This window comes from Phyllobates terribilis, unplaced genomic scaffold, assembly GCF_046119375.1.
Source record: "Phyllobates terribilis strain yellow unplaced genomic scaffold, ASM4611937v1 Scaffold_9__5_contigs__length_417890890, whole genome shotgun sequence".
Taxonomy (NCBI): domain Eukaryota; kingdom Metazoa; phylum Chordata; class Amphibia; order Anura; family Dendrobatidae; genus Phyllobates; species Phyllobates terribilis.
In genome coordinates, this window is record NW_027362769.1 from 165,596,483 (window position 1) to 165,623,984 (window position 27,502).

Below are 27,502 nucleotides of genomic sequence, written 5' to 3' on the forward strand. Positions count from 1 at the left end.
CAAAAAAAACAACAAAACAATAAAAACCACAACGAAGTGATTTTCTTAGAGCCCAAGAATATTGCATAGAACATTATAATCGTTATGTAGCAGAGCACCTTAAGAAGCCGTCTAGAACAAACAACCTGATACAACTTTGTAAGGAAAAAAAAATGCACTTATGTTCTTTGAGCTTAAGCTTTTTTTTTTTAATTGGTAAAATTGACAAGTGCTTGTAAAAATTAAGCAACTTTGCAATTAATTAAAAATCCTCTCTGGACTGCAGAATGGAGAAATTTTGCATTTTAGTTTATTGCTCATTGCTTAGGTTTTCCGGACACTGCTGCAGCCAGTCAGCGGTGGCCGGTCTCCTAGGCAAGGAGCGTGGATCTAGTCCCGTGGCTCCTCTATCGCTGAAGAGACCAAGCTGCCTTGTGCTTTGTAGCCCCGGAGCGTGCACAGTTCGGGCCAATGTGAGCCAATGCTGCTGGTCCGAACGGTCACTCATTCATTAGCACACAGGCCCCCTGCAAGCAGGAAGCTCCGAAAAATCAAACATCCCCTTCAAGCAAAGCTACAGCGCCCTGCATGAGCTTTTCATCAGATACTAGTCTGAAGAGGACAGTTAAAAAAAGAAAGAAAAAACGCCCCCCAAAGTAACAGATCATCCACCATGAGTTTGAGTGAATTCTAAAAATACTATTAAAAATTGCTAAAAGCGTTACGCAGCCAACATTATCTGTGCACTCACCTCAACATATATAAGCAGTTAAACAGCGATGTTTCAACCAACTGCATCAATCAGTAGTAGAAGCAAATATAAGAAATTTTGTACTATGTTATCTGAGAAATTTGCTTCTTTCTCCACTTAGGAGTCACTTCTCTCTGAAGTAATCAATTCACTGTGAAACAACTAAAATATTAGATTACAGCTGCCTATTCAGGCCTACGGAGAGGAGTGATCGAGGCAGATCTGCTGCAGCTTTTATGGTTTATCTTATCCCTGAGCTGGATTCACAGCTACACTGCTGTTTTATAATGTCCACCATGCTGCTGCTTTGTAGTATGTTCACACATTGCTTTTTTTTTAATGCAAATTGAAAGCGGCTTTTTACAGTACTAGCAAAAGCTATGAGATTTCAGAAATCTCAGGCACGCACTTGTTTTTATTTTTTGCCTGACTGAATTGGAAAAATTGGCTTTTTTAAAATCTGCAGCACATCAATTCTTTCAGCATTTTTTTCACCATAGAAAGCAATGAGTGTGCAAAAACGGTGAATAAAAGCAACCCTACGTTTTTTAGTGAATAAAACTAACTTTATTAAAAATATACTATAGACAAATGACACAATCTGTAGCAAAACTAAACCAAAACCTTTTTTGTAAGCAGCTACTTTATTGCCAAGAGAGCAGGTTTTGCCTGCAGAAAAAAAACAATGTTGAAACATCGCCTAACTCCCAGTAGAGCTGGATTCACAGCTACACTGCTCAGTACTGCTGTGTAATGTCCTCCATGCTGCTGCTTCTGAACATGTGCTACATAGAGACAGGGGAGCAGGAATCCCTCATGTCTGTGGGCTGTGTATGGGAAATAGCAGCTGGTATGCACACACTAGCTCAGAGACAACTGAAAAGTAGAGGAGTCAGGGGAAAACTGGTGAAATTGGAAGTTACAAGTCATAATGGCCAGAAGTAGTTATTTCTCATACCTCATCCGTGTTGTGTGCGAAGAGGGCAGACTGTAGCATTAGCAGTAAGCTAGCCCACGTCCCGCACGGCACTAACGACATCCTGACACACAAGACGAATGTGGATCTGTCATGACCAGCGCCGATATCTGGCAAAGCCTGACTACAGCATATTGCTACGTTATATTTCTAATACACCAAAAACATTAGGATGTTGCAAACCCCTTTACCTATAGAGCTTAATGTATAAGGAGCAATGTGTAAGCGCCCCCTAGTGGCTACATTGCTGGTAATTAGAACTTCATCTCTGTTTAGGGCTTTTTTTTATTAAAAATAAGCAGAGACGCGTCAATTACTATAAATATATATTCCCAAAATAAGAACAAAAATTTAGCTTTATTTGGATAAAAGTTGCTTAAAAGTGGACATTCACTTTAAATATTTATACGGGCGTGTTGTCTCTGTCATGTATGTGGGAATTTGATTTCTCAGAACGGTGCCTTTTAAAAAAAATAAAGAAAAATCTATTAAGACGAAGAACCACTTTAAAAATGAGTAAATAAAAAAAAAAAAAAAATGTAATTTCACAAGTAATTTTTTAAAAATAGAACTTTTTATTGCAAAAAACAAAAAAACAAACAAAAAAAAACCAGCTGAAAATTGAATTGCAAAATAAAAAATCCCCAAACAGACAACGGTGTGGTATTAAACAAAACCAACCTCCCAAATACCCATCAGACACATGGCATGTAAGGAGGTCCCTCATTTCACCCCCCTTTGTATCGACATTTTATGGCTCTGAGCAGACAGACTTTTTTTTGTGACTTTGAACCGCTTCAGGAAACTACTTTTTGGGGGGAGTTTTTGTTTTCTTGAAGCAGTTTTGAAGAATTTTATAAGATTTTTTTTCTAGAAGTTCTTCTTGGACAGTGCCTAGTTTGGATAAGATCCGTTTTACAAATGTGACGAGATCTCCCCCCCCCAGGCATTTTTCAAAACTTGAAGTGGAAAAATAAGCAAAAAGCGCTTAAAAAAAAAAAATTAAAATAAAAAATCCTTTTACATAGAAAAAAAGAACATTGAAATTAATAAGGAAATTTTACTTCATCTTTTAGGAGTTTTCAAAACCTGAAGTGGAAAAATAAGCAAATGCTTTATTATAAAAAAAAAATAAATAAATAAAAAAAAAAAAAAAATTCTTTTACATGTAAACCATAATAATAAAAAGAATAAAATTTAAATCAATAGGGAAAATTTACTTTATTTTTTAAATCTTTTCTTTTTTGGTTTCTGCACGTAGCCCAATTCTTGACAAACAAAATCTTTTTGCACATATTCTACCAAGAATTTTTTCTGCTGACAAAAGGGTAGAAAGTCCCCGAATCTATGCTAAATTTCACAGTGAAAGTTACCAATTAAATTCAGGCAGCTGATCTCTAAAAGGGATATTCCAGGACTTTAAAACTGACGATGATCAATTTCAGATCAGTGGGGGTCCAACTCCCATCGCCTCCACCGATTAGCTGATCGTAGTAGCAAGGAGCAATGGCACAGCGCCATACATCGTATGGTGGCACTGAGGGGTACTGCATCTTTGCCAGTTTGACACCCACAATCTAAAAATACATCAATATTAAAGTCACAGAAAACCCCTTTAAATGGATTGCAAAATAAACATTTTTCACCTATCCCATAGGGCAAATTTCTAGTGAATCAGGTCCTAGTCCCATGTGTGAATGAAGCTGAACTGGACAAGCGTGCAAGTGTGAATAAAGCATCCCGCTCTTCATTTAGGGACCCTAATTCTTGTGACGGGTGGAGGTCCCAATTATCAACACATAGGAGGACAACTCTTTAGTTTTTTTTGTTAGAACTACTGGGTAGAAAAATCAGGATCATATATCAGATATAAATTAAGGTATAATATACTCCAAAGACACAATGGCGCCATGAATATATCAATTGCAATTAATAAATTACATACGTTGACATCCTATGCTTACACGGGGCCGCTGCCATTGTGTCAGCCATACCCATCACTGGGGTAATCTAGTCTCAAACTTTGGCACCAGAATGGCCGCGGTTACGGCATGTAGAGGGGGCCGGTATGGGGTAGGGGTCTTTTTTGCATTGTATGAATTTTTTCCTGAAGCACATTAACCATTTGTCGCTTCATATACACACACATACAACCAGCACTTTCTATAGACTGAACATAAGGAAAAGCACAAAAAAACCCCTACTTACACGGAGCAAATAATTACACAGTATTTCAAACAGATAATACGGCCATCCAGTATCCATCATGATCTGTTAAGCAAAAACTAAACTAAAAAGTGCAAAGCAATAAGTAAATACATAGAATTTGATATGATTTTTGTTTTTAATTCTAGGACTTGAATGTTTTTTTTTTTTTTTTTACCTCTTTACAGATCTGGACCTAATTCACACTGTACACGATCAGTGTGGCGGCATTCGGTGGCTCTATAAGGCCATATATAGAATTATTCTGAAGACGGCAGATAATAAAAGACATGCCACTTTTTTTCAGATTCATAATGAATCTAATAGGAAAGGAGGCTCTGTGTCTCCAAGTCCTGTATTATTATTATTAATTTATATAGAATTCTATGGGAACTGTATTACAGGTGGTGTTTTGGGGTGTTAAGTGACTTTTGGCTCCGAAAATGCAGCCAAAATGGAAGTTTTTGGGTATAAATTTAATAGTAGGCACTGTATCCTAAATATGGCGACTCTCTGGAAATTAATCTGAAAATAAAGAGCTAAGCATCTTTGCAAATGGTTACAAAAATAAATAAATACAAAAGTGTCTCTATAGCTTCTATGCAGCTCTAGGAGTCTCCAAGGTAACAGACTACAAATAAGCCCGGTGTAGTCTGATCCGCCTTTTCCTTTATCATTTGCACACTTTTCTTTCTAAAAACTATTCAATGCAGAAAAAAAAAAAAAAAAGAGCATGACCCTGGCAGGATCAGACTACAAAGTGTAACAACTTAACAAATAGTTAAAAAAACAATATATATATAAATTGTCTCTACAGTTTCTATGCGTCTCCAAGGTAACAGACTACAAATAAGCCCGGTGTAGTCTGATCCTGCTTTTCCTTTCTAAACTATTCAATGCAAAACAGAGTCTGACCCTGGCAGGATCAGACTACAAGAGGAGCTGGCACTATTGAGGTACGCAGATCTGCCGAGGAGCTGCAAACAAAAAAATGCTAGGAGATTTTTAATCAGCTTGCAAAGTTGCTCCATTAGCTTAAAAGGGAAAAAAAAGGGAGAAAATTAAAGATATGTAGGTCAGCAGAAATCCCAGCTTTTTGTTTTTTACAACCCTTTTTTTTTAACACAATTTTCATACACGCTATCTAATCCATCAACATACACAACGCAGGTCCATGGTTATCGCGCAATGTTGCATTTATTTGTCAATGTGGCTTACAATAGGAATAATATACGTATACACTGTAAGGCGAGAGTAGTCATTGGTTCATAGCTACAATGCCAAAAAGAGGGAAATGATGAGAGTGATTGTACACCGGCTAAAAAAAAAGTCAGGAATTAAATAGAAAAACAAAAATCGCAGCCAAACCTTTCTATGTATAGATATATTTTTCCAACTTTTCAACAGTCACAAATAATAAAATTTAATGTCCATGAATACAGCATTAAAGTGGAGCATGAGAAGGTCCGAGTAAAAATTTTTTTTTTACAGTCCAGGAACTTTTTGAGAACATTAAACCTGTTAAATATAAAAACGTTGAAATATGCAGCGTTTTCAGGAAAGCAATATGGAGGCCGCCGTGCCCAGTCTCCCAGAGCAGATGGTGACAAGGGACACGGCCTGGTATACCTTCACGGGAAACAGGCCCTCGAGAACTGGCATGAAGTGGCATTCCCAATTTTGGGCAGGTGTAGGGTTAGGCAGTGTAGCATACTGAGCCCTATAATCAGGTCACTGCGAGTCTCGGTCGCAGTATTAACCCCCATTAAGCATAAGGATTCGGTCGCAGTTAAAATTTTTGTGATTGGGGCGAGTCACCCGCCACTCACATGGTCCACGCCCCCCGGTATAAAACCAAGCGAAGAGCTCTGTTCACGTCACATTTGGAGCCCACATATGGCGCAAAGTTACTGATAGAAGAAGGGTCCATGGGGACTGGACTCCAGCACCAATGAGAAAATGTTAAAATATCACCGACTGTACAATTAAAATTATGGTAAGAAAAAAAAAAAAAGATTAAGGATCCATGAGCTTACGCGTTTCGGGTTAGCAACCCTTATTCATAGCCGTGAGCCAAAATGCTCACGTTTATGGATCCTTAATCTTTATCTTGTACAGTCTATTGTATAGTAAAAGTTATGTGCTGGAGCCCAGTCCTCATGGACCCGTCCTCCATTTCTGACCTGGATACCAGCCTGGTGTGATCCCACACTCCCTGCACCACACCCTGACCGAACAAGGTCTACCACGGATCCTACCTGGAAGGTGAGCTGACTACCATTTTTTTTTTTTCCTTCTCTGCAAAGATTTTTGTGGACTTGACCAACCTGAGAATTATAGGAAAGCAGAGTAGTAGAAGTATGCCACTTCTCGAATGGGACCGTACAGTGATTTATTGGGGGGAGGAGATGCTACCGGCTATCAATGTGATGTGAACAGAACCTTACTTAGTCAATATTTTGATATTGCTCAACTCTAGGTCAGCGGCCAGGACCATATCCAGGACATAAAACAGAGCCCAAATATTCCAGCTTCTCCCCCGCTCCGTAAAAAGTGACTTACAATAGTGCATACAGTATACAGTCATGAATAAAAAATATACCCTTTATTTTCTGGAGTACAGGTACAGGACTGGTTACCGTGAATATGAGAGAACGCTCAGGATGCAATAGGATTTTCATAGAAAACAAAAAAAATAAAATGCTACAGTCGTGTCAGGCGACGTACAAGGTACAGGCGACATCATGAGCGGAGGGCGCTTTCTCCATTTAGTAAAATATCGACATTTTTTTAATTTTCCCTGTTGGAATAAAGAGGGTGCCCATTTCATTCTCTTCGTGTGAAGACTGCATTTATTTGCAAAAAAGGGAAAAAATAAAATTGGCATATAGACATGTACATTCTGACACTAATAGAAACAGTGATCCCCGTCAGATAGTAAAATAACTTCTGGTGTTCTCAAACAAAACAAAAAAAATACAAATTAGACTAAACTTAAAAAGTTCACTACTCAAAAGGTTTTTTGTTTTTTTTTATGTTTTTTTCATACTTTACCTTTTACAAATCTGATTTATTTTATTTTTTAAATTACATGAATCTACATTTACCATTATTAAGTAGCAACTTTCTGTCTATATTACTGCATCAAGCCAATGAACACTTAAATGCACTTCACAGCAAAAAGATTATGTAAACTTTGTATTTTTTTTTTCATGTTTTTTTTCTATAATTTTTTTTTTTATTTTTTTTTACTACTACTTTTTCGCATTTCCTTTCGCAACCCTGAGGACCAAAACTTGCGAGGGCAGGCGGGTTGCCAAATTAAAACTCGGAGGCACAGACTTCCCTCTATTGCCATTAAGGACGACCAGTACGGGAATTTACCTGCCTCGCTGCCAGCAATAAAACGTCCTCTTTGCAATTTTTTTTTTTAGTGGTTTTTCAGCTGATCCCCCATTAAGGCCTACAGTTTCACCATTCTAGTGCGACATAAGCCCAGCAAACGACATGCAGGCCGCTGCGGCACAGAAAGGAGATGTGGACAAAGCCATCCTTTGCTTTCGCTTAGTACATCGACTGGCTTTGCCGAAGATAAAATAAAGTTAATCTGTATATTGTTATTCTTACAAGCAGCTCCAAACCTGAGTATTGTATGGTTATATCTAAACATACAAAAATGTATGTACATTTTCTTCTCCACCGTCATGTAAACAGTTGTCTGTAGAATCCGTTTTCATCCCTTTATCTATGAGACATGCATATCATACATACAGCTTAAATATACAAAAAAAAAAATTTAGAAATAAAAAAAAAAATAAAAATGTACACTCGTCAGGAAACCTAATCATCAAACGACCTCTCTTTCCGAGGCTCGAAGCAAATCTAGAAGTTTCGAAGCAAAACATCCTTTCTTTATGTTCACAGAATGGTCGAAATACTGAGATTTTGCACCTTCCATGCGATTACAGTATTTTTTTTTCTCGTAACACTATCGTTATGTGGAGACATTTCACGACAAAAAAAAACCTCTTCTTTTTCAGAGCGAGGGATAAAAGCAGCACTTATAAATGTATTGAAACTGTGGCAACGGGCGTTACCATGGTTAGATAAGGAAGTTTGTTGTTTTTTTTTGTCTTTTTTCCATACTAACTTTTTTTTTCTCTTGTTTTAAATTAAAAAATATATATATATAATATATATACACAAGTTAAAAGGTTGGGAGATGAGGGGTAAGGTGTGAGGGTGTGGGTTGGGGGAGGCATAAAATTAAGAGCGCTAATCACATGTTCATTCCTTGGGCACTTAACAGCGAATCGAGCATGTCAAAAGTATCTTTGTAGTCCATATGCTGGCTGTTTGCACCGTACTCGTGACTGGTATCAGGGCCGTTGCTCTCCACTGGCTTCTTGTCCAGTTTCACGAGGGTGCTGAGGTGCCCGTAGCCCACCTGGTATGTGACAGGGGGAGGAGGGAGTAAGGGATGGTTAAGAACAGTGTTGTGAGAGGATATATACTGCTTAACAGAGGAAGAACTAGTACCTGAAGTTTTGGAACTTTTGCTCATTTTGGAGTGGTGGTTGTAAGAAGAGTCATTGGAATGCGGCCTCTTTCTTGAGGAGCTGGCGCTCGGGGGACCACCATCGTTGGGGACCCCAATGGGACTCCGTAAAACAGTTATAGGCAGTCCGTCCATACAGAGCTTATTGCTGTTGTTGCTGCTCGCACTGCTGTAGTGTGAATGTGAATGCTTGTGGCTGCTACCGTGGTGTCGATTGGAAGAATTGTGCTTGTCCTTGTGTTCTTTGCTCAAGTGCGGACTCGAGTGCTTACTCTTTCCACTGCCCTCGTCGGATGAGCTGTGTCTGTCCGCCGAAGAAACCTTAATTTTCATTTTCAAGTCATCTTTGCTGGAGGGTCTCTCCGTGGGAGGGATGGGTATCCGCAGCTTCAGGGAACCGCTTTTATCTTTTTTCTCGGAGTAATGTTTTTCGGTCTTTTCGCCGCCGGAAACCGGAATTTTCATTTTGATAGGAGACGTAACGCTGCCGCCAGACGCTTGGCTATGCTTTTTATGCTGCGGCTGATGGTCTACGTGGACTGTGGAAATTGGATCTCGAACATCCACGTCGACAATTTCAAGTTTGCGTTTTTCCCGATATTTGTCCAAAGACATTTTGTGAGACATGTTCATAGGTGGGGCGTAGATCTGTCCGTGGTGTTTGCCGCTAGATGACTTATGAGCATGCTCTGGCTTAAGCGAATGCTCTGAACCCTTTTCGGGCCGATGGTGTAAGCCGGGGTGAAGCTGGAGAGCCGTCATGTTATACTGAGCAGATGGGAGGGAGCTCTCCTGTTTCTGGCCATACACTTGATCTGTCCTAGGCTGCTCCGGATGTTGAGGCCATTCATGATGAGATGAGATTGTGTAGGATGTACCAGGCATTGCCAATATGGCCAGCTCCTCTGCGCTGTGGGATGCCTGGATTGGCATGCTTCCCGAGTTCAGAGCTACTGGTGCAGGAAATGCAGATGTCGATGCCTTTGGAAAACTGGCACTTCCAGGGATACCAGCTACGGGGTCCACCAAAATAGAGTTCGGGCCGAGCGAAGAATTCAGTAGAGCGCCATCAAGCTGACCGTCAGACTTGGATTTTCTACTAGCCGCCTGAGAGGCCTAATTAAAAAGACAAAATACCCCCGTTACTTATACAGAACTGGTGCTCACATGTCATTTCAGTATGGTATGGTCAAACATGAGTACAACCCTCCCGACTCCCTTAGAAAGGGGTTGTCCATATTTTTCTGCCCGATCTTGCACATTTCTGGACCCTCATTCATAACCATATGGGCCTGAAACGTGTTAGCTGATGATTTATCAGCATTTATTTGAGATTTTAACTATTTGCCAAGGAATATTGGCATTTCATGGGATTTATCTTACTGGATTCTACTTCTCCTATTTACAAGCTGCTATATCCAGCACAAATCCGTGCATAAAGCCCATATGGGCCAGGCGAGCTGTGCTCCTGCCAATTCATTGCTACAATCAACTTTCAATGTAGTACCAATACACAGTATGACACCAGGCAGATCAGCGCGGTCAAACTAGTGACACCAGGCAGATCAGCGCGGTCAAACTAGTGACACCAGGCAGATCAGCGCGGTCAAACTAGTGACACCAGGCAGATCAGCGCGGTCAAACTAGTGACACCAGGCAGATCAGCGCGGTCAAACTAGTGACACCAGGCAGATCAGCGCGGTCAGACTAGCGACACCAGGCAGATCAGCGCGGTCAGACTAGCGACACCAGGCAGATTAGCACGGTCAGACTAGCGACACCAGGCAGATTAGCACGGTCAGACTAGCGACACCAGGCAGATCAGCGCGGTCAGACTAGTGACACCAGGCAGATTAGCGTGGTCAAACTAGTGACATCAGGCTGATAGATCAGTGCGGTAAGATATAAGAGGGTTTGACAAGTAAACATGCAAAATGTATATATGAAATCTTTCAGCCTCGGGATAACCGAGATGAAGGAATATCTGCTGTAGAGGATGCACTCATCAGCGTTATTTAACATCTTTACCCTCCAGTTTCGAATCCTCTTCAATCGACTGGGTGTCTTCTCAAGAATTTGCAGAAATTCATGTGTCAGTTCTGGAAAGAGCAAACACTTGTATGAAAGGTGCTGCCAGGCTGCTCGAGTAATGTCACAGAAAACCTCTCATCCCTCCCGACTTGTCTGTTTTTGCCTAGTTTACTAAATTAATGTATTCCTTACAAAATGTCAATTCTGGAACATCGAATCTTGCAACTCTGCATTTTGCAATCCCTCCTGGAAATGTATTGGACTGTAGAGACTTGACAAGTAGGTATGGAAACTTATGTCTATGTTCCCATACACTTCCAGAAAGAATAAAAGATGAACGCAAGTTATCTAATATTTGTTATCGCCAGTGTAAAACAGACAGGTCAGGAGAGCGGAGATGTCCCTTTAAGGGGAATGGGTCATCAGAAAATAACTTGTCATTTACATCCGTTTTTATGTTCAACGCTATAAAAGGGATCTTTTTCCACATCACAAGATTATATATATATATATCAAAAAAAAAAAAAAAAAGAAACCCTGCAGTTTTCACACTGGCCACTAGGTCTAATATTTGGCTCTAACTTCCTGATCTTTCAGCCGCCATATGGATATAGGGAGGAATAGCATGAGGAAATAGGAGTCTAGTATTAAACTTAGTAACCAGAAACTGGTTTTTGAGAGTGATATGGCAAATTACAAAAAAAATAAAATAAAATGCATAACATAAAAACAGACCTAAATGATGGCCAATTTCCGAGGACACATTCTCTTTAAAAGCACCATAGCAAATTGGGTATACTGATCTGAGAAAGCTGCTAAGACACTTTGTACTTTTAAGGTTTACGTGAAGTTAATATTCACAGGGCGCCTACACTATATAAAAAACCCTCTCAAGTCAATTGAGCATCTTTCTAATTATCTGCATTCTTACCGTCCAACAATTCCAGGGTCACTGTCTGGTCCACATATTCCCACCAGTGCTTCCCGTCTGTGGATACGGGTATCTCCCAGTTTGACCACTTGCAGGCCAGATGGATGCACACACAGGCGATTACTGTTGGCTTGTGCTGAAGGCAGAACGTTGTGAGGTGAAGGCTGCAAATAACAAAAATACAGAAAAAAGGTGGAAAGAAAAAGAGAAAAAAAAAAAAGAGGTAACATTAGTTAACATGATCCTTCAATGCAAATACATTAAAAAAAAAAAAAAAATTAAATATTTAAAAAGGGACATCATCATAACTGTTCTTTTTCCAAGTATTCGCTAATTATTGGTTATCAAGGAGTGAATTATAGACAGCTGTAACCCGCTGAATGATCAGAGATCAGGCCGAGCTGCAAAATCTCAAAATTACATTCAAGAAATTATTGTATATGCAAATAGCCTCTTCTGAGAGGCTTTGGACTGGGATCTTAGGGGTAACATTTCTTCTTGTGGACAGTGACAAGCCAGGCCTGGCATGTCAGAGTGAGGAGACTTATAAGCCATGCAATGCTCCTCTGGGAAATTAAATAGGAAAATTGTCTCTTCACAAAGGAAGAGGACTAGAACTCTATCGCCACCTATTGGAAGTAGCGATCCTAAGCGTCAATATCGACCCCTTCAGGAGCCTCGCCATACGACTTAGGATAAAAGCCAAACCAGAATCTCCATTTGCACACACTGACACTGTGTTTTGAGGCATTTGCCCCTCATCAATGCAGAGTACAAGTTCTGTTGTGGCTGGGTGAAAGGCTTAAGACTGGGATTTAAGGCCAAATGTGAACCTAAAATGTCTATACATGCACATAAAAATAAGTGGAGAGCCACTGCATTGGTGCAGGAGAAATCTTTAGTGACTCGTGGCCATGTGTCAAGGGTCCCTTTTTTTTTTAAAGCTATGAACATTTTTCAAGTGCATTTATTTTGCGCTAAAAGAAAACTTTTTTTTTTTTTGCAATTGGGTTTCATTACAAATTTTCCACCGTACGTCTTCTTTACTCTCTGTGTTGCGATGTCTATTGCTGGCTGTGCAATGAGCCAATTGATAACCTGTCAGTGAGCTCAATCAGCTGGGGAATTTGTTGTAGCGCTTTTTCGGAGGACTCTCAGGTGATTTACGACCACAGACGTGATAAAAAGTTGAGAAGACTTGAATAAAAGATATAAACTCCTCATCAGGACAAACTCACCGGCACGTGGGTGACGGTAGGAAAGAATAAACTGTTATTTTTACACAATGCATAAAGTTTTGTGTGCCCGAGGCATCACCGTAATGTCCTATCACATCAGTTTGTGGTAACTGAACAGGGTGAAAAGGGGTAAAAGTAATTTGGAAGATATCAATTATAACCCTTATTATACTAAACTGGATTAAGTTGGTTTAAAAAAAAAAAAGGTCAAAATCAACTGCGATACCTAAACCTGATGATAGTGTCCCCTTAAAATATAAAACAATACAAAGTAAAGTAAAAGTGCATTGCAATATATATAAAAAAAAGACCAGTCATACAGTGAGAAATAACAGCTTGTATAAAGAGATGGGAGAGGTCTCCAGGTCCTATAAATCATAAAAACAGTGATGAGAAATACTACAGCAAATACAGAAGTCGGGTTGTCTGCCAGAAAACAGTCATCCTCATACTGCTCATCCCCTAATATCGGGATTAAATGGAAAAGAAAGTCACTTGAGGGACAAGTATGGCGTTCTTAATAATATTCCTCAACTTAAACCTGCAATAACGAGTGCCGTCACAACTGGGATATATTTGCATGCGCAGACCCTCGTTTTTGCTTCAAGCTCACAAATTTCGGCAGGCACCATTCAGATACATGGGAATGTCACAAAAATTAATGCAAAAACTCTGCCACGTGTGACTATGCGTTATGGGTAAAGAGCCGTTTCCATGTGGCCCATCGGGCCCGAGCAGCTGATAAGCAATGGCTCAGGCTGCCTGTGTAAAAATGTCAATGCTCTCATACAGTTAGGTCCAGAAACATTTGGACGGTGACACACGTTTTGGCATTTTCGCTGTTTACCAAAACATATTCAAGATACAGTTATATAATCCATATGGGTTTAAGAGTCTCAGCTTTAATCTGAGGGGATTCAAAACCTAATTGGAGTAAGGGAAAAGGAATTACAGCTCTTTAATATGGAGCTGCCTCTTTTTCAAGGGACCAAAGGTAATTAGACAATGATCTTAAAAGCTGCATAGGCTTTAAGCAGGTAAAAGGTCTGGAGCTGATTCTAGGTGTGCCATTTGCATTTGGAAGCTGTTGCTGTGAACATGCGATAAAATTAGTTCTCAATGGAAGAGAAATAGACCATCATTAGGCTGAAAAAAATCCATCAGAGAGCAGAAATGTTAGGAGTGGCCAATGCGCACTGGTGAGCTTGGGAACTCAAAACGGCGTGGACAACAATGGAAGAAAACAGTGGTGGACGATCGCAGAATCCTTTCCAAGGTGAAGAAAAGCCCCTCCCCAACATCCATATAAGTGTATGGAGTGAGGGCACAGCCATCTAGTGGGCGCGATCATCCAGTGGAGTGAGGTCGTGCCCATTAGACGGCTTCTGCCCAGGAGTATGAATATTTTGTACATCACCGCCGTTCCTGGCTCAGAAACTGGCAAATGCTCACAGCACACGGTGCATGTGGTGGGGGATTCATAAGTCTGCAGTCACACACAGTAACTGCAGACTTTTAATTTTAGACCAGACAGCCCCTTTAAGGCAGAAAGACCCACAAACAAGCAACAACTCAAGTCAGCTGCAGTAAAGACCGATAAAAGCATCACAGAGGAGGAAACTCAGTATCTGGTGATGTCCATGGCCTCCAGACTTCAGGCAGTCATTGCTGCAAAGGATTCTCTACAAAGTATTAAAAATTAACATTTTAACTATGATAAAAGTTAATTTATCAAATCACTTTTGAGCCCCAGCAATGAGGCTTTATAGAAAAATGGTGGCAATTTCTAAACGTTTCACAGGATATTTTTGTTCAGCCCCTATAATTAAACCTAAAAGTCTCCACCTTCAATTACTTCTCAGTTGTTTCATTTTAAATAAAAAATATTGGCCTGCAGAGCTGAAATCACAAAGTTTGGGTCGCTGTCCAAATATTTCTGGACCTAACTATCTAATGGATGGTCTGTGAGTAGACAAGGGTTTTTTTTCAGCCAGGAGCATTTATCACTAATTCAGAGGATAGCTGAAAAATGCTGGATTGTCACTGAGTGCCAGAATCAGGGTCCACCAGGCCCGAAAGCTGAAACAGCACTGGCGAGCAGATCTCAGCCCCATAGACTTTGAATGAACAGCATACTGGCTATACTCTCTCAGCACTAGAGGTGGTGGGCTGTGTGGGTGCACAGGAGACCAAGGGTCCCACCACTCATTGGGAGTCATAATGGTTGGTCCTGTACTAATCTAGGACTGAAGTGTCCTGCTAAATCACCTGGAAACAAAAGTACAAAGTATATATAATACATTAAACCCTTTCAAACCAACTAAACCAAAAATATTAGCCAACATATTTCAGGACACAAACACATAAAAACAATTCCAAAAAAAAAAAAGAAAAAAGAAAACCCCAAGAGAACAGAACGCAGATGAGGCGCTTTAGTAAACAAAGAGTAGACAATGAATATTAACTCTACACTTATAAAACAAATAATTAAAAAAAAAAACACGCCCGAACTACTGCAGGATGGGCACTGGGGTGTGTGAATGAGATCAAGTGCCCATTGTGCAGGAGCACTGATGGAGACTATTTTCTTCTGTGAGCTAATGGCGATAGCATCCAATGGCAAAACTAAATCACCGCTAAAAATCAAATAAAAAAAAAATAAATAGCTGATGTTTAACATAAAGCCAATCTCCTGGAAACACAAAGAAGAGTTATCAATCAAACTCGAGGAGAACATTCTGTCATTTTTTTTTTTTTTATGGATCAAATTTTTCTTTTCCCGAATCTGGATTCTGAGTCTCTTGTTTTTCAAGCACAATGTGAAATATGTGAAAGATGAACAGGTCTATTCTAAAAGTTTCATCTTTGCTGTATAGTTGGTTTGAAAAGAGGATTATTATTATATGAAATATGGCATCTTGAGAAACTATTATCGGATAAATTTAGAGAATTTATAGTGATGTTTTTCTGTTTTTTTTCTAGGTTTTAGGTAAGAAATTTTAGTGTATACTTACCAAGGTGATCTAAGGTAAGTTTAGTTCTTTAGATGCTATTCGGGGCTACCAGTTTAGTAAATGCACTCAGAATCAAGAAACTGATCAGAAAGCAACACTACATTTTCTTCTTGTGCAATCCTCCCCTGTGTGTCAAAGGCCCGAACACAGTACAGAGCGTTAAGACACAGGGAAAGAGACCAGGCCGTGGAGGCAGCCTAGACCCCCCTGTGCACACAGGCTAGTAAGACACAGGAAGGGGACCCTGCAGTAAAGAAAGGTATAGTGTGCTATGACAGTGCAACAAAGGTTCGGATAACCACCTGTTGGTAGCCATGAAATAGGAAGTCTGTGCCAAATCCTTGCTTGCTGAAAAACAAAAGAAAAAAAAAAAAAAGTTACATATCTGATAGGTTAAATAACCCAGCGCAGCCCGATCCAAAATTAATCAGGATTACAAACCTCTCACTAATTGGGTGCATTTAACAACATCTGTATGCGGATGTTCGATAGTGATCTCGAAGCCTGAGGAGACAACACAAGGTGGACTTTAGGAAAGAGCAGGAGGAACACCGACACAGACAAGCCATAACATAACCAGAGGTTGATTACTCGGGAATTACAAGGACGTTGTAATGTAGAGATGTCGCCCATGTTACATACACACACAATGCACCTCCACAATCATCATTCACTAAAACCTGCAGCTTCAGGTGGTGCATGGTCAGATTAACAAGATATGGGTCTCGCATAAATCAGGACCGGGCGATAAATACCTAAGGTCTGAAGCAGAACAGTTTCAAGTATAACCAGCTCTTGAGCTTGCTGTAGATAAGCCTAGGAAAAAAAAAGGCAGACGTTACCAATCGTCATTCAGCATTAACTGCAGGAAAAAGGACTCAAAAAGCAGAAATGGGGAAACTAATCAATAATAGGTCACACTGCTTCACTGAATTACTGATTGTGCTTTTCTCCATCTTAAGTCCCTTTCACACGTACTGGAGACACTAAGACCCATTCAAATCTATGGGTCTGAGCAGAGGTCAGCGTGTTCACAGGAACCAAGTGTCAGTGTGCAAAACAAGTAGACATGTCCGTTTTTTCCCAGTAGCAGTCTGCAATACGTCCAGCACACAGATGACATATGCATGACATCGGTGTGTCATCAGTGTGAGACGTTCCGGTGTCTGGAAAAAGCAGTACAGTAAGCACTGTTCACAGTCGCTGGGTGCTGAATCCAACTCTCATCATTGTCGTCTGGCCTTCCTGCGATCAGCGAAACCAGGCGATCCTGACCAAAGTTGGACGCCGATGAGAGTTGGAGTCAGCACCCGCCATCTGTGAATAGTGCATATTATATATATATATATTATATATATATATATAAAAAAGGAACAGATGTAGGATCCCCCTTAATTTTATTAACCAGCTGAGGGAAAGCAGATAGCTGGGGGCTGGTGTTATTATTCTGGCAAGGGACCAATAGCCAGAAGGTTCTCGGCCTATTAATACAAGCTCACAGCTGTTTGCTTAGCCTTTTCTGGTTATTAAAAAGGGTGGACCCCAAAAAAAATGATGTATGGTCCTCCTCATTCCTAACCTCTTTCCGACATGTCACGTACATGTACGGCACATGTCGTGTCTCTCCCTTCAGCGCGGACTCCGGCGATGAGCCTGCACTTTTCCAGGGACACAACAGCAGTCATGTGCCCCTAACAGCCGCGGGTGGAATCGCGATCCACCCGCGGCTGTTAACATGTTAAATGCATTTAACATGGCCATGGCGGAAGGATGTCATAAGTCCAGCACATCGGTGCCCATGTCACATGACCGTGGGTTGCCGATGGATCCAGCGTCTGCATGAGACCCCTGAGGTTGTCATTGCCAGGATGTTATGAGCGCCGCCTAGCGGTCGGCACTCATAGCAAGTGAGCAATTCTGCTACACGCAGGCGACCTGATCATCGCATGTGGGTAACACTGGCGATCAGAACATCGCAGCTTCTAATCTCCCATGGAGACTATTGAAGCAAGTAAAAGAAAAAAGTTTTTAAAAATAAAGAAATTTGGTATGGATGTGTTCAGAAATGCCTGAGCTATCAATATAGGAAAAGAATTAATCCGATCGGTAAACGGTGTAATGAGAAAATCAAAAAACGCCAGAATTGCGGTTTTCTGGTCGCCGCAACATTGCAATAAAATCAAAAATTGGGCGATCAAAACATCGAACTACACCAAAATGGTATCAATAAAAAAAGTCAGCTTAGCAGACCAAAAAAAAAAAAAAAAAGCCCTCACCCGGACCCACATCCTGAATAATGGAGACACTATGGGTCTCGGAAAACGGCGACTTTGTTAAAAAAAAAAAAAAAAAAAAGTCGCCGTTTTCCGAGACCCATAGTGTCTCCATTATTCAGGATGTGGGTCCGGGTGAGGGCTTTTTTTTTTTTTTTTTAACAGACTTTGGATTTTTTTTTCACCGTTTAAATAAAAAAGAACCTATACATGTTTGGTATCTGCGAACTCGTACTGAACTGGAGAATCATAATGGCAGGTTAGTTTTAGCATTTAGTGAATATGGTAAAAAATACAAATGTAGAATTTTTTTTGCAATTTCACCGCACTTGGAATTTTTTTCCTGTTTTCCAGTACACTATGTGGTTAAACCAATGGTGTTGTTCAAAAGTACAACTTGTCCTGCTAAAAAAATAAGCCCTAACATGGCCATATTGATCGAAATATAAAAAATGTATGGCTCTGGGAAGAAGGGGGGCAAAAAACTAAAGCACAAAAATGGGAAAATGGCCAGGGGGTGAAGGGGTTAATAACCAGCAAAAAGCTAAACAGACAGCTGCGGGCCGATATTAATAGGCTGGGAAGGGACCATGGATATGGGATGTATTCCCTATAAAATCAAGTTAAAAGTCAAAGCTGGAGCCTAAAATTTCTAACTACTCCTTAAGGGATACCTCCGTGGACCATGAACTCATTTATTTTTCTACTTAACTTTTTTTTTTGCTGTATCCTCACTCCTAAATAACCTCATGAGTCAGGACATGAGACTCCCGACTCCTTGGATGCTTTCCATATAAGCCTGATGGAGAATAAGGACTTGCCTTCAGGAGGATCGTCAAGAATGGACTAAATGGCTGCAGGGGAGGTTTACTTTCTAGTCCCCCCCTTTAAGGGTCTTGCAACGGTGACTTTGCTACACAAGCCGTTAGCAACTTCCCCCTCACAGGTGACTTTTTCCCACTAATTGTGTGTTGCAGCAGAGTGTGAGGTTGGGAAATCCCTCAGACAGTGGCCGTCTCCTACGAGCGGTAAAGGGTCCCTCGGCTGACTTTTGGCAAGCGCTCCTGGGCATTCCTGAGAGGTCAGTGAGCATTACCAGCCCTGTGCTAATCAGGTCTGCAGAAAAAAAGCTGCTTACCCTCAGTATCCACTAACTACAACCCACCAGCCAGAACAAGTCCCAGGAGTATGTGCTGCCATCTAACCTTGAGTCGTTTTCTACTAATTTCAAAATGTCTTAATTTTTTTTAAGATATATAGAAAAAGTAGCTTAGTGTGTAACTGCATTAAGTATAAGGAAACTAGAAGGGGGACATAACCGGGTGTCTAGAGTCCGGGACGTCACCCAAGCAGTGGATAAAAACCAGCAGCTCAGCTGACAGCCCAGCTCATGAAGGCATCTCACCTACAGTACACAACCGATCTTACTACACCATTTGCATAGGGGGAGGGAGGTCCCTCAAAGGATGACCCATTGAGAGGGAATTGAGCGACTATTATTGCATCTAGGCAAATAGAAGATTGCGCTTCCGCAATTTAAAAAAATAAGAAGCTGCCAATTTACCCATGACTTCAGTTTCATGAAGGCACACCCCTTGAGGTGGGCTTTCCATCGCAGAGATTAACACCACAAATAATCGTATAGAGGGTCTGCACTTACATCACTTTTTGTATCCAGCTGTGGATCGTTTGGATTAAGACAAGCATGACATACTTTAATGACATGTTCAAGTTTTCGTGGCTGTTCCTCCACTTTAGCAGCCAGGAACAATGCAGTAGGAGATATTATCTAAAAAGAAAAAAAAAAGAAATCAAATGATATACAAATAAGCAAATCAGAAGATATACAAAGTGATCACTTATGTCATTCATACATACAAAGGACACAAAACTAAGAGGAAATCATAACAATGAATATTGTGCACTGTGTCCCACCGTGTGTCTGGGAAATGGCAAAGAGCCTATGTTCTCAGGATCAGTGAGGACCATCGCGGTTAGACACCCAGCGATCGGAAAGTTATCCCTTAGCCTGGGAATAGGGGACGACTTTTAAACTTGATAATCCCTGTAAAGACCATGGAGTTGCGTGTAAAAGAGACAGAACGCAGAAGACAGACTGCAGTTCCGTGTTCCATCCAGACATTTTATCTGTTTCAGGGGCAAAAAAAGGAAGCAACTAGGACACCTGAGAAACCATCGGTCCATTTGTCTCATGGACGTGTGGATTTCCAGACTGGCTGCGGTTCTCCTAACCCAAACTAACTTTATGAGGCTTTTCGTTTAGGTCAGGAGAGACACAGACTATGAAATGTGGCCATGTAAAAATGGCCTTGCACACCAAATCTAAAATGGGTGATGTTTTTTTTTTGTTTTAAGATGCAATGAGCTTTTATTTTTCCAGGATGGCAAATGAAAAGAAACAACTGATTAATTGTTAAAGGCAAATATATTACATATACACACACAATTAATATATATTTATTGCCTGTATATGTAATATAAAAATATATACGCACGCGATATATATATGTATATAAATAAAAAGTTTGTGCAAGAGTTGCATTATTCGATCACACCCAAGGTGCTCTTCTTATTGCAGCTGTCTATTTTGGTGGGTAAACAGTCAGCCCTCCACCTTTTGGCAGAAAACCCCTATTGTAGAGCCCCACTGCAGCTGAAAGAAAAGTGCTGGACATTTACATACATTGTCTATATAAACGCCTAACAAAGCCTAGAGAAATGCAGGTGGGGAGGCTGATCCTATTTGTCCAGGTAAACACTGGTAAATTAAGGGCACTTGGTCTAGGGCCATTGTAAACTTAGAGGACATCACGTCATCTCACCCTCCACTATTTTATGAAAACATATGTTATGAAAAGTTTGCCTTAATACAGTGCTCTTCGCCGGGCACTTTTTTGTACATATGTGAAAAAGACAGATCCTGCCAGGACTGAGTCCAGACAATGACAAAAGTGACTTTGTTGGCTTCATTATACTGAATGGCTCCATCAGGGTTCCTGTGAGTTTTCAGTTTTTCAAGGGAGGGCAATTTATTAATGTAAATCTAGTGGAACATTTGTAGGACAAGATAACCCAGGTATGATGTCAGTACAAGCAGCAGCCCCCTACTGATCACACATCTGACACTTGATGCTTCCCCCAGATAACCCTGTTAGCACTGTAAAATCAAAACAAACTAACATTTACATCAACACAAAGGCGGGCAGACGGTCCAGGAGTACTTACATTTCTGTGGTATTTGGTAAAAGAATGATGCATATAGAAGCGGTGCATGTAAACAATGGCAGTGTTGATGGTGAGCTGGGATCTGTGAAATCTGATTAAGGAAATCAACAGCAACTTGGAAAGAATAAGTGAATAATAAAAGAAGGGCACAAACAACGCTCTGCAGGGTGCATGAGACAATCAGGGGGAATTCAATGCAACCAGACATCACTATTTACACACATATACATATATATATATATATATATATATATATATATATATATATATATATATATATATATATATATATACACACACATATATATATATATATATATATATATATATATATATATATATATATATATATATATATATATATATATATATATATATATATATATATATACACATAGACACCGCCCCCAAATATACATACATATACAGATATGTATGTATGCATATATATCACACACACAAGCACGCACTCATATAATATATATATATTAATTATACAGGACACACTATGTTAAGTCAGTGAGTGAAAAGAATGTACTGGGAAATTTTATAGTGTTCTCACAGGAAACCAGCCCCATGGTCCTCAGTCTGGCCTATATAAGTCAGCATACAGGTCATTAAAATGTACAGAAAAGCACAGCACTTTGGGTATCTCCAACTATTATTGGACCCCATGCTAATACCAGCATGCCCTGGCAATTCACTTGTGCAACATCTAAGGAGCCATAAGATAGCAACCACCAACTTATAGATTATTTCTAGCAGGAACCTGTTGCCCTTTACATTACATACCAGCAGCAAAAATCCAAGAACCAGCCTCTTATTTCTACCAACAGACTGTACTAAATATTTTTATAGGATTAATTTTGAGACACAAGAAATAACCCTTAAGGATTTACCAAGAGAAAAAAAAACTTTTACAAAAACAGCAGTACTCCTGTCCATGGGCCATACTGACTTGCAATACTGTTCACAGACTACAGGGAAAATATATATTTTTGTACAGCCACTAGATAGAAAAAAAATTATATTTGAGAGTCCTCAGTGGTTGATACCTTTTAATGGCTAACTGAAAAGATGGTAACAAATTGCAAGCTTTCGAGACTACTCAGGTCTGATGAAGAGACGTGAGTGGTCTCGAAAGCTTGCAACTTGTTACCATCTTTTCAGTTAGCCATTAAAAGGTATCAACCACGGAGGACTCTCAAATCTAAATATTATTCACAGACTGAACAAGACAGGCAGCATTTATGGAAAGAAGCTTTCATCTACCCTCATACATAAAATACAGCAGCAGAAGATTATTAGGGCACATGCCCACAGATTTAGAGTTTTTGGAGCAGGTTTGCTCCAAACAAAATAGATTAAAAAAAAAAAACCACACACACACTTGAAAGACTTTTGCTAATCATTTCTATCATAAAACTACTTTTCGGTTTGATAGTCGGGATTTTTGAGCGCTTAAAAAAAAAAAAAACACACGCAAAAAAAGCATGAAAAACTAACTCTTCTATGCTGCTTCAGGAAATAAAAAATGCCAATAAAAAACTCCCCAGTGAAGTAATTTCTTCAAAGTTTTGGCCACCCAAAAAACCCTCTGTGTGCACAAAGTGAATAAGGTGCCCAAGTAGGGTTCCAACCCGTAATTAAATAGTAGAAGAAAAACTTGCCATTCAGATTTGAGTAAAAGTGAAATAAGTTTATTGGCAATCCATATAGTGTAACATTTTGGTCATCTTAGACCTTCATCAGAACTGATTGCCGTCTGGGGAGAATCTTGAACTTTTAGTTGTCAGGATGTGCTCTGTGTCTGTGATGACTCAAACATTATACTATATGGATTGCCAATGAATCTAAATCACTTTTACTCAAATAAGAGTGCCAAGTTTTTCTGCTATTTTTTCTTTACCTCTATTCTCCATGTGGGACGGATGGATACATAGAACATAACATCATTTAGTCTAGGGCTACACAGCGCCACATGACAAAACATCAGCAACACATCTGGTGTGCAAGTGAGGGACAGCGGGAGACCCCTTTAAATGTTATCCGTAGGCCAAACAGGAAGACGAGACAGCAGCAAAAGGGGCAAAAAAAAATAGAAATACCAGATCTGCGAGACGATCGTCACGTACGACGTCCGAACACAGAAAGAGAAAACTAATCTGCAACGTGAGACCATGAAGGGCCACAACCCCATCAGCAGCCAGGGCTGAAATTAGTCACTGGGGAGACTCCAAGACCCCCAAACACTTTGCACTACAATAAAAAGTGAGGGGTCCACACAAAATCATGGGGGGAGGAAGCTACTGTGCCCCCTCTAATCAGTGCAGTCCCCCCTATATACAGGATCGTACAATCACAGAGGAAAATACTAAGCTAAAAAACAAAACTAAATAAAACAAATTAATTACAATTGACAAAGAAATAAGAGCAGCAATGCCGTGAAGTGACGATCTGCGCGCTTTACGGCAGGACGTGGCGCAGGCTGCGAGGACCGGTCGGAGGCCGCATCTGCCGGCGCGCTCAGCCCGGCTCCCAGCGGCAGGGGAGCAGCGCCGCCCGCGGAAGCCTCAGCAGGCCGGGAACACAAGCAGCCGCCGCCCGGAGCCGGCACACCGCGGCCCTGCCCCCGCCGCCTCAGCACTCAGCATGGCAGGCTTCCCGGCCGGCACTAGGCCGCAGGTGACTGACAGGAAGGATACACGTTGAGCCGCTGCCCCATGTCCTGGATGAGATTGGCAGCTTGTTGCCGGTACGACAGCTCCTTATCGGCCTCCACCCCGCTGCGCCTGGACGGGCTGCTCTCCAGCTGCTCCCGGGTGAAGAACCAGCAAGGATTCGGCTCTCGGCAGTCCGCCATCACCGTCTGCCGCCGAACCCCAGTGCGTCACAATCACCGGAACTGACGTCCGCCTGAGCCGGAACCGCTTCTCCTCACGTGACCCGGACGTCTGCTCTGCTCTGCTGTCTGCGCCTGAGTGTGAGTGCGAGTGCGGCTCGGCCTGACTGGCAGGATACATAGCAACGCTCTCTAGCAACAGGGGGTGGACACGCCCATCGGGGGAGGAGTTACACCTCAGCATTTACATAAGAAAAGATTTCCGGCCGCAGCCGCCATTGTTTCGGGGGTGTGATGAGGTAATTGGTGGAAGTAGACGGCGCCGGCCGGGCGGGCGTGCGGCCACTGTGTCACTGCTGAGGGGGCGGATGTCGGTGTGTCACAGGTGACGGGGCGACTGTGTGTCCTCGGATGCCCCTGTTCAGGGACGGCGGCACCTCCCGGAGGTCCCGGTGCTATGACAACAACAACGGCGGCGGAGTGATCTCTGCTCACAGGGTCCTACATGGGTCGCGTTTTTTCCTCCTTCTTTCCCCAGAGTCAGAACTTTTTTTTTTTCTGGATACTTTCCCATATGAGGGTTTTTTTTTATTTATTTTTTTGTGGGATGAGTTGGAGTTTACTGTACAATGTACTAACAAATAGGGGGAAAAAAACCCCGTCCTGCCGTAATTTTGGGGTTTTGTCCTCCTGATGTTCATTGTGTTGATTATTTTCCATGTCGCTCCGATCGCAGCTGCACCAAACGTCTCATGTTGTATACTAGTAGTTAAAAATGAAAACTTTAACCAAAGAAAAGTTTAACCACCCCCCCCCCCCCCAAAAAAAAAAAAAATGCTGTTTTGAGACCTGTAGCTTTTTTAAAAAATTTTTTTTTTTTTTTACTTCGTTCTTAAATATATTAAAAAAATTTTTTTCACTTTTTTAAATGTGAGATGAGCAGAGGGGGATGATTAACATATATAGAGAAATGGTGCAAATTATAAGACAGAAAATGGGCTGTTAAAGTCCTAATTGCTCAGGTTGGGCTGTTCCTTGGAAGCTCTGCTGCCATTCGCTTCTTCTGATCTATAGCTGCAGAAATACTATAGTCCGGGTGCAATGTTCTTCTGGACATTTACTCTTTAAGTCCAATACAATATAAATAGAAAAATAAGCAGCACTCCTGATAATATACAAACTGAAGACTGGTTGTTAGCCCATGTGGCAATGTATTGTCAATCAAGCTAATACACCCTACGGACTTGTATATGGGCTAATAAAAAGTCCACCTTTTTTAAATCCTCAGGAACGCTGTAAAAAAAAAAAATTATATATATATATATATATATATATATATATATATATATATATATATATATATATATATATATATATATATATATATATATATATATATATATTTTTTTTTTTTTTTCTTCCCCCTAGGGCAGGGATGTCAAACTCTAATATACACAGGGACAAAATTGAAAGCTTGGACAACGTCTCAGGCAAAGCTTGATATTTATTTAAAAAAAATATATCCATTTTCGATTGAGGAAGTTTTTCCTTATCACCAAATAGAACTAACTTTTTCATATGGAAACAAACTTAAAGGGGTTGTCCCACAAACAAAATATATTTTAATTAATAGATCTTAACCTATAATCCAATATTTTATTTTATGTAGGAGCAGTAAAAATCATATGACCCAAATGGACTAATTTATATATGTAATAACAAAGGCTAAAAAACCTTGAATAATACAGACAATAAAGTATGACGCTAACAAAGTGCACCCCAAGGTGCTCGATACAAGATATAGTGGCCCCACATAGTCCTCCATACAGAATAATGGCCCGACATGGTCCTCCATACGGAATAATGGGCCCCACATGGTCCTCCATACGGAATAATAGGCCCCACATGGTCCTCCATACGGAATAATGGGCCCCACATGGTCCTCCATAAGGTATAATGGGCCCCACATGGTCCTCCATAAGGTATAATGGGCCCCACATGGTCCTCCATAAGGTATAATGGGCCCCACATGGTCCTCCATAAGGTATAATGGGCCCCACATGGTCCTCCATAAGGTATAATGGGCCCCACATGGTCCTCCATAAGGTATAATGGGCCCCACATGGTCCTCCATAAGGTATAATGGGCCCCACATGGTCCTCCATAAGGTATAATGGGCCCCACATGGTCCTCCATAAGGTATAATGGGCCCCACATGGTCCTCCATAAGGTATAATGGGCCCCACATGGTCCTCCATAAGGTATAATGGGCCCCACATGGTCCTCCATAAGGTATAATGGGCCCCACATGGTCCTCCATAAGGTATAATGGGCCCCACATGGTCCTCCATAAGGTATAATGGGCCCCACATGGTCCTCCATAAGGTATAATGGGCCCCACATGGTCCTCCATACAGTATAATGGCCCCACATAGTCCTCCATACAGAATAAAGAATAATGGTCCCACATAGTGCTCCATACAGAATAATGGCCCCACATAGTGCTCCATACAGAATAATGGCCCCACATAGTGCTCCATACAGTATAATGGCCTTGCATTTAAAAAAAATAAATAAATACACTCCTCTGCCCGTTCCCCTGCTGCTCCGGTCTCTTCAGATTCTCTGCGCATCTTGGTACGGCGGGTGCGTTATAATTACATCATCGCGCCCGCTGTGCTGAGACCTCAGACTCAGAGGGGGAATGATGGGACGCTCCCTCCTCCATCATTGTTTTCGACTGTACCGGCATCTTGGATGCTGATATAGTTAAAAGTGTGATTCATGCAGAGGACTCGTCCGGCATCTCGGGCCGAACATACTCTCCCTGGGGGCCAGAGTTTGACATATGTGTCCTTGGGGCACTTGGACTTGTTTTTGTTTAATCACTTATATAAAATATTGAAAAATATAGCATAATAAGGAAAATAACTCTTCTAACCACAAGTTGTGCTTCATGGGAGTACAAAGATTTCGGTAAGCGGTGACTTGTTTAGGCCCCTCAGCTGGACCGGTAACCAGTCAGCACACATGTCATGGAATAATCTAAAGCACCTCTCCTGTGTGGTTTTTATTTTACGGCAAGAACAGTGCCACAAATGTAAGCTCCTTTCCTCTAGTCTTATACTTCTTATTGACGCCGCTCCAGTTGTCTTCTGCAGGTTGTGACTATGAAAAAAGAAGAACGTATGAAAAATATGTATAATCATAGGAACTGGACTTGAATAATTCCTAAAAAAGGAGGTAATGCTAATATATGACCATAAATGTGCTGGTAGGGTGGGACCAGGAGCCAGAACAAGGCTGTCATAGATTTAGGCCTCATTCAGACACGCATGTTCCACCTACGTGTCCGATATTTTTTGGTGTTGTTTTTCACAAATACAACACACAACCATTATAATCTATGGTGCTGTTCACGTGTCTGTTTTTCAGAAACCTAGTATCAGTGCAAAACA

The 27,502-nt window shown here is 40.9% G+C and overlaps 1 protein-coding gene across 3 annotated transcripts in view; it reads right to left on the bottom strand.

The window, feature by feature from the left end:
- The window catches only part of CCNT2 (cyclin T2), a 33,169-nt gene extending 8,986 nt beyond the window's left edge, over positions 1–24,183 (bottom strand). Inside the window, exons 1-10 of one of the 3 annotated variants that reach the window (XM_073647286.1) lie at positions 23,908–24,180; positions 21,203–21,284; positions 19,617–19,745; positions 16,439–16,499; positions 16,125–16,187; positions 15,986–16,031; positions 11,432–11,595; positions 10,498–10,568; positions 8,451–9,585; positions 6,498–8,358 (exon numbers count right to left, since the gene is read on the bottom strand). In XM_073647286.1, coding sequence (XP_073503387.1) covers positions 8,291–8,358; positions 8,451–9,585; positions 10,498–10,568; positions 11,432–11,595; positions 15,986–16,031; positions 16,125–16,187; positions 16,439–16,499; positions 19,617–19,745; positions 21,203–21,284; positions 23,908–24,065 — 1,977 coding nt within the window. In that variant the 5' untranslated portion in view covers positions 24,066–24,180 and the 3' untranslated portion in view covers positions 6,498–8,290. Of the gene's footprint in view, positions 1–6,497; positions 9,586–10,497; positions 10,569–11,431; positions 11,596–15,985; positions 16,032–16,124; positions 16,188–16,438; positions 16,500–19,616; positions 19,746–21,202; positions 21,285–23,907 lie in introns of those variants that run through there. The other 2 variants (XM_073647285.1, XM_073647284.1) reach the window with 2 other exon arrangements.
- Between the last annotated feature and the right edge of the window lie 3,319 nt (positions 24,184–27,502).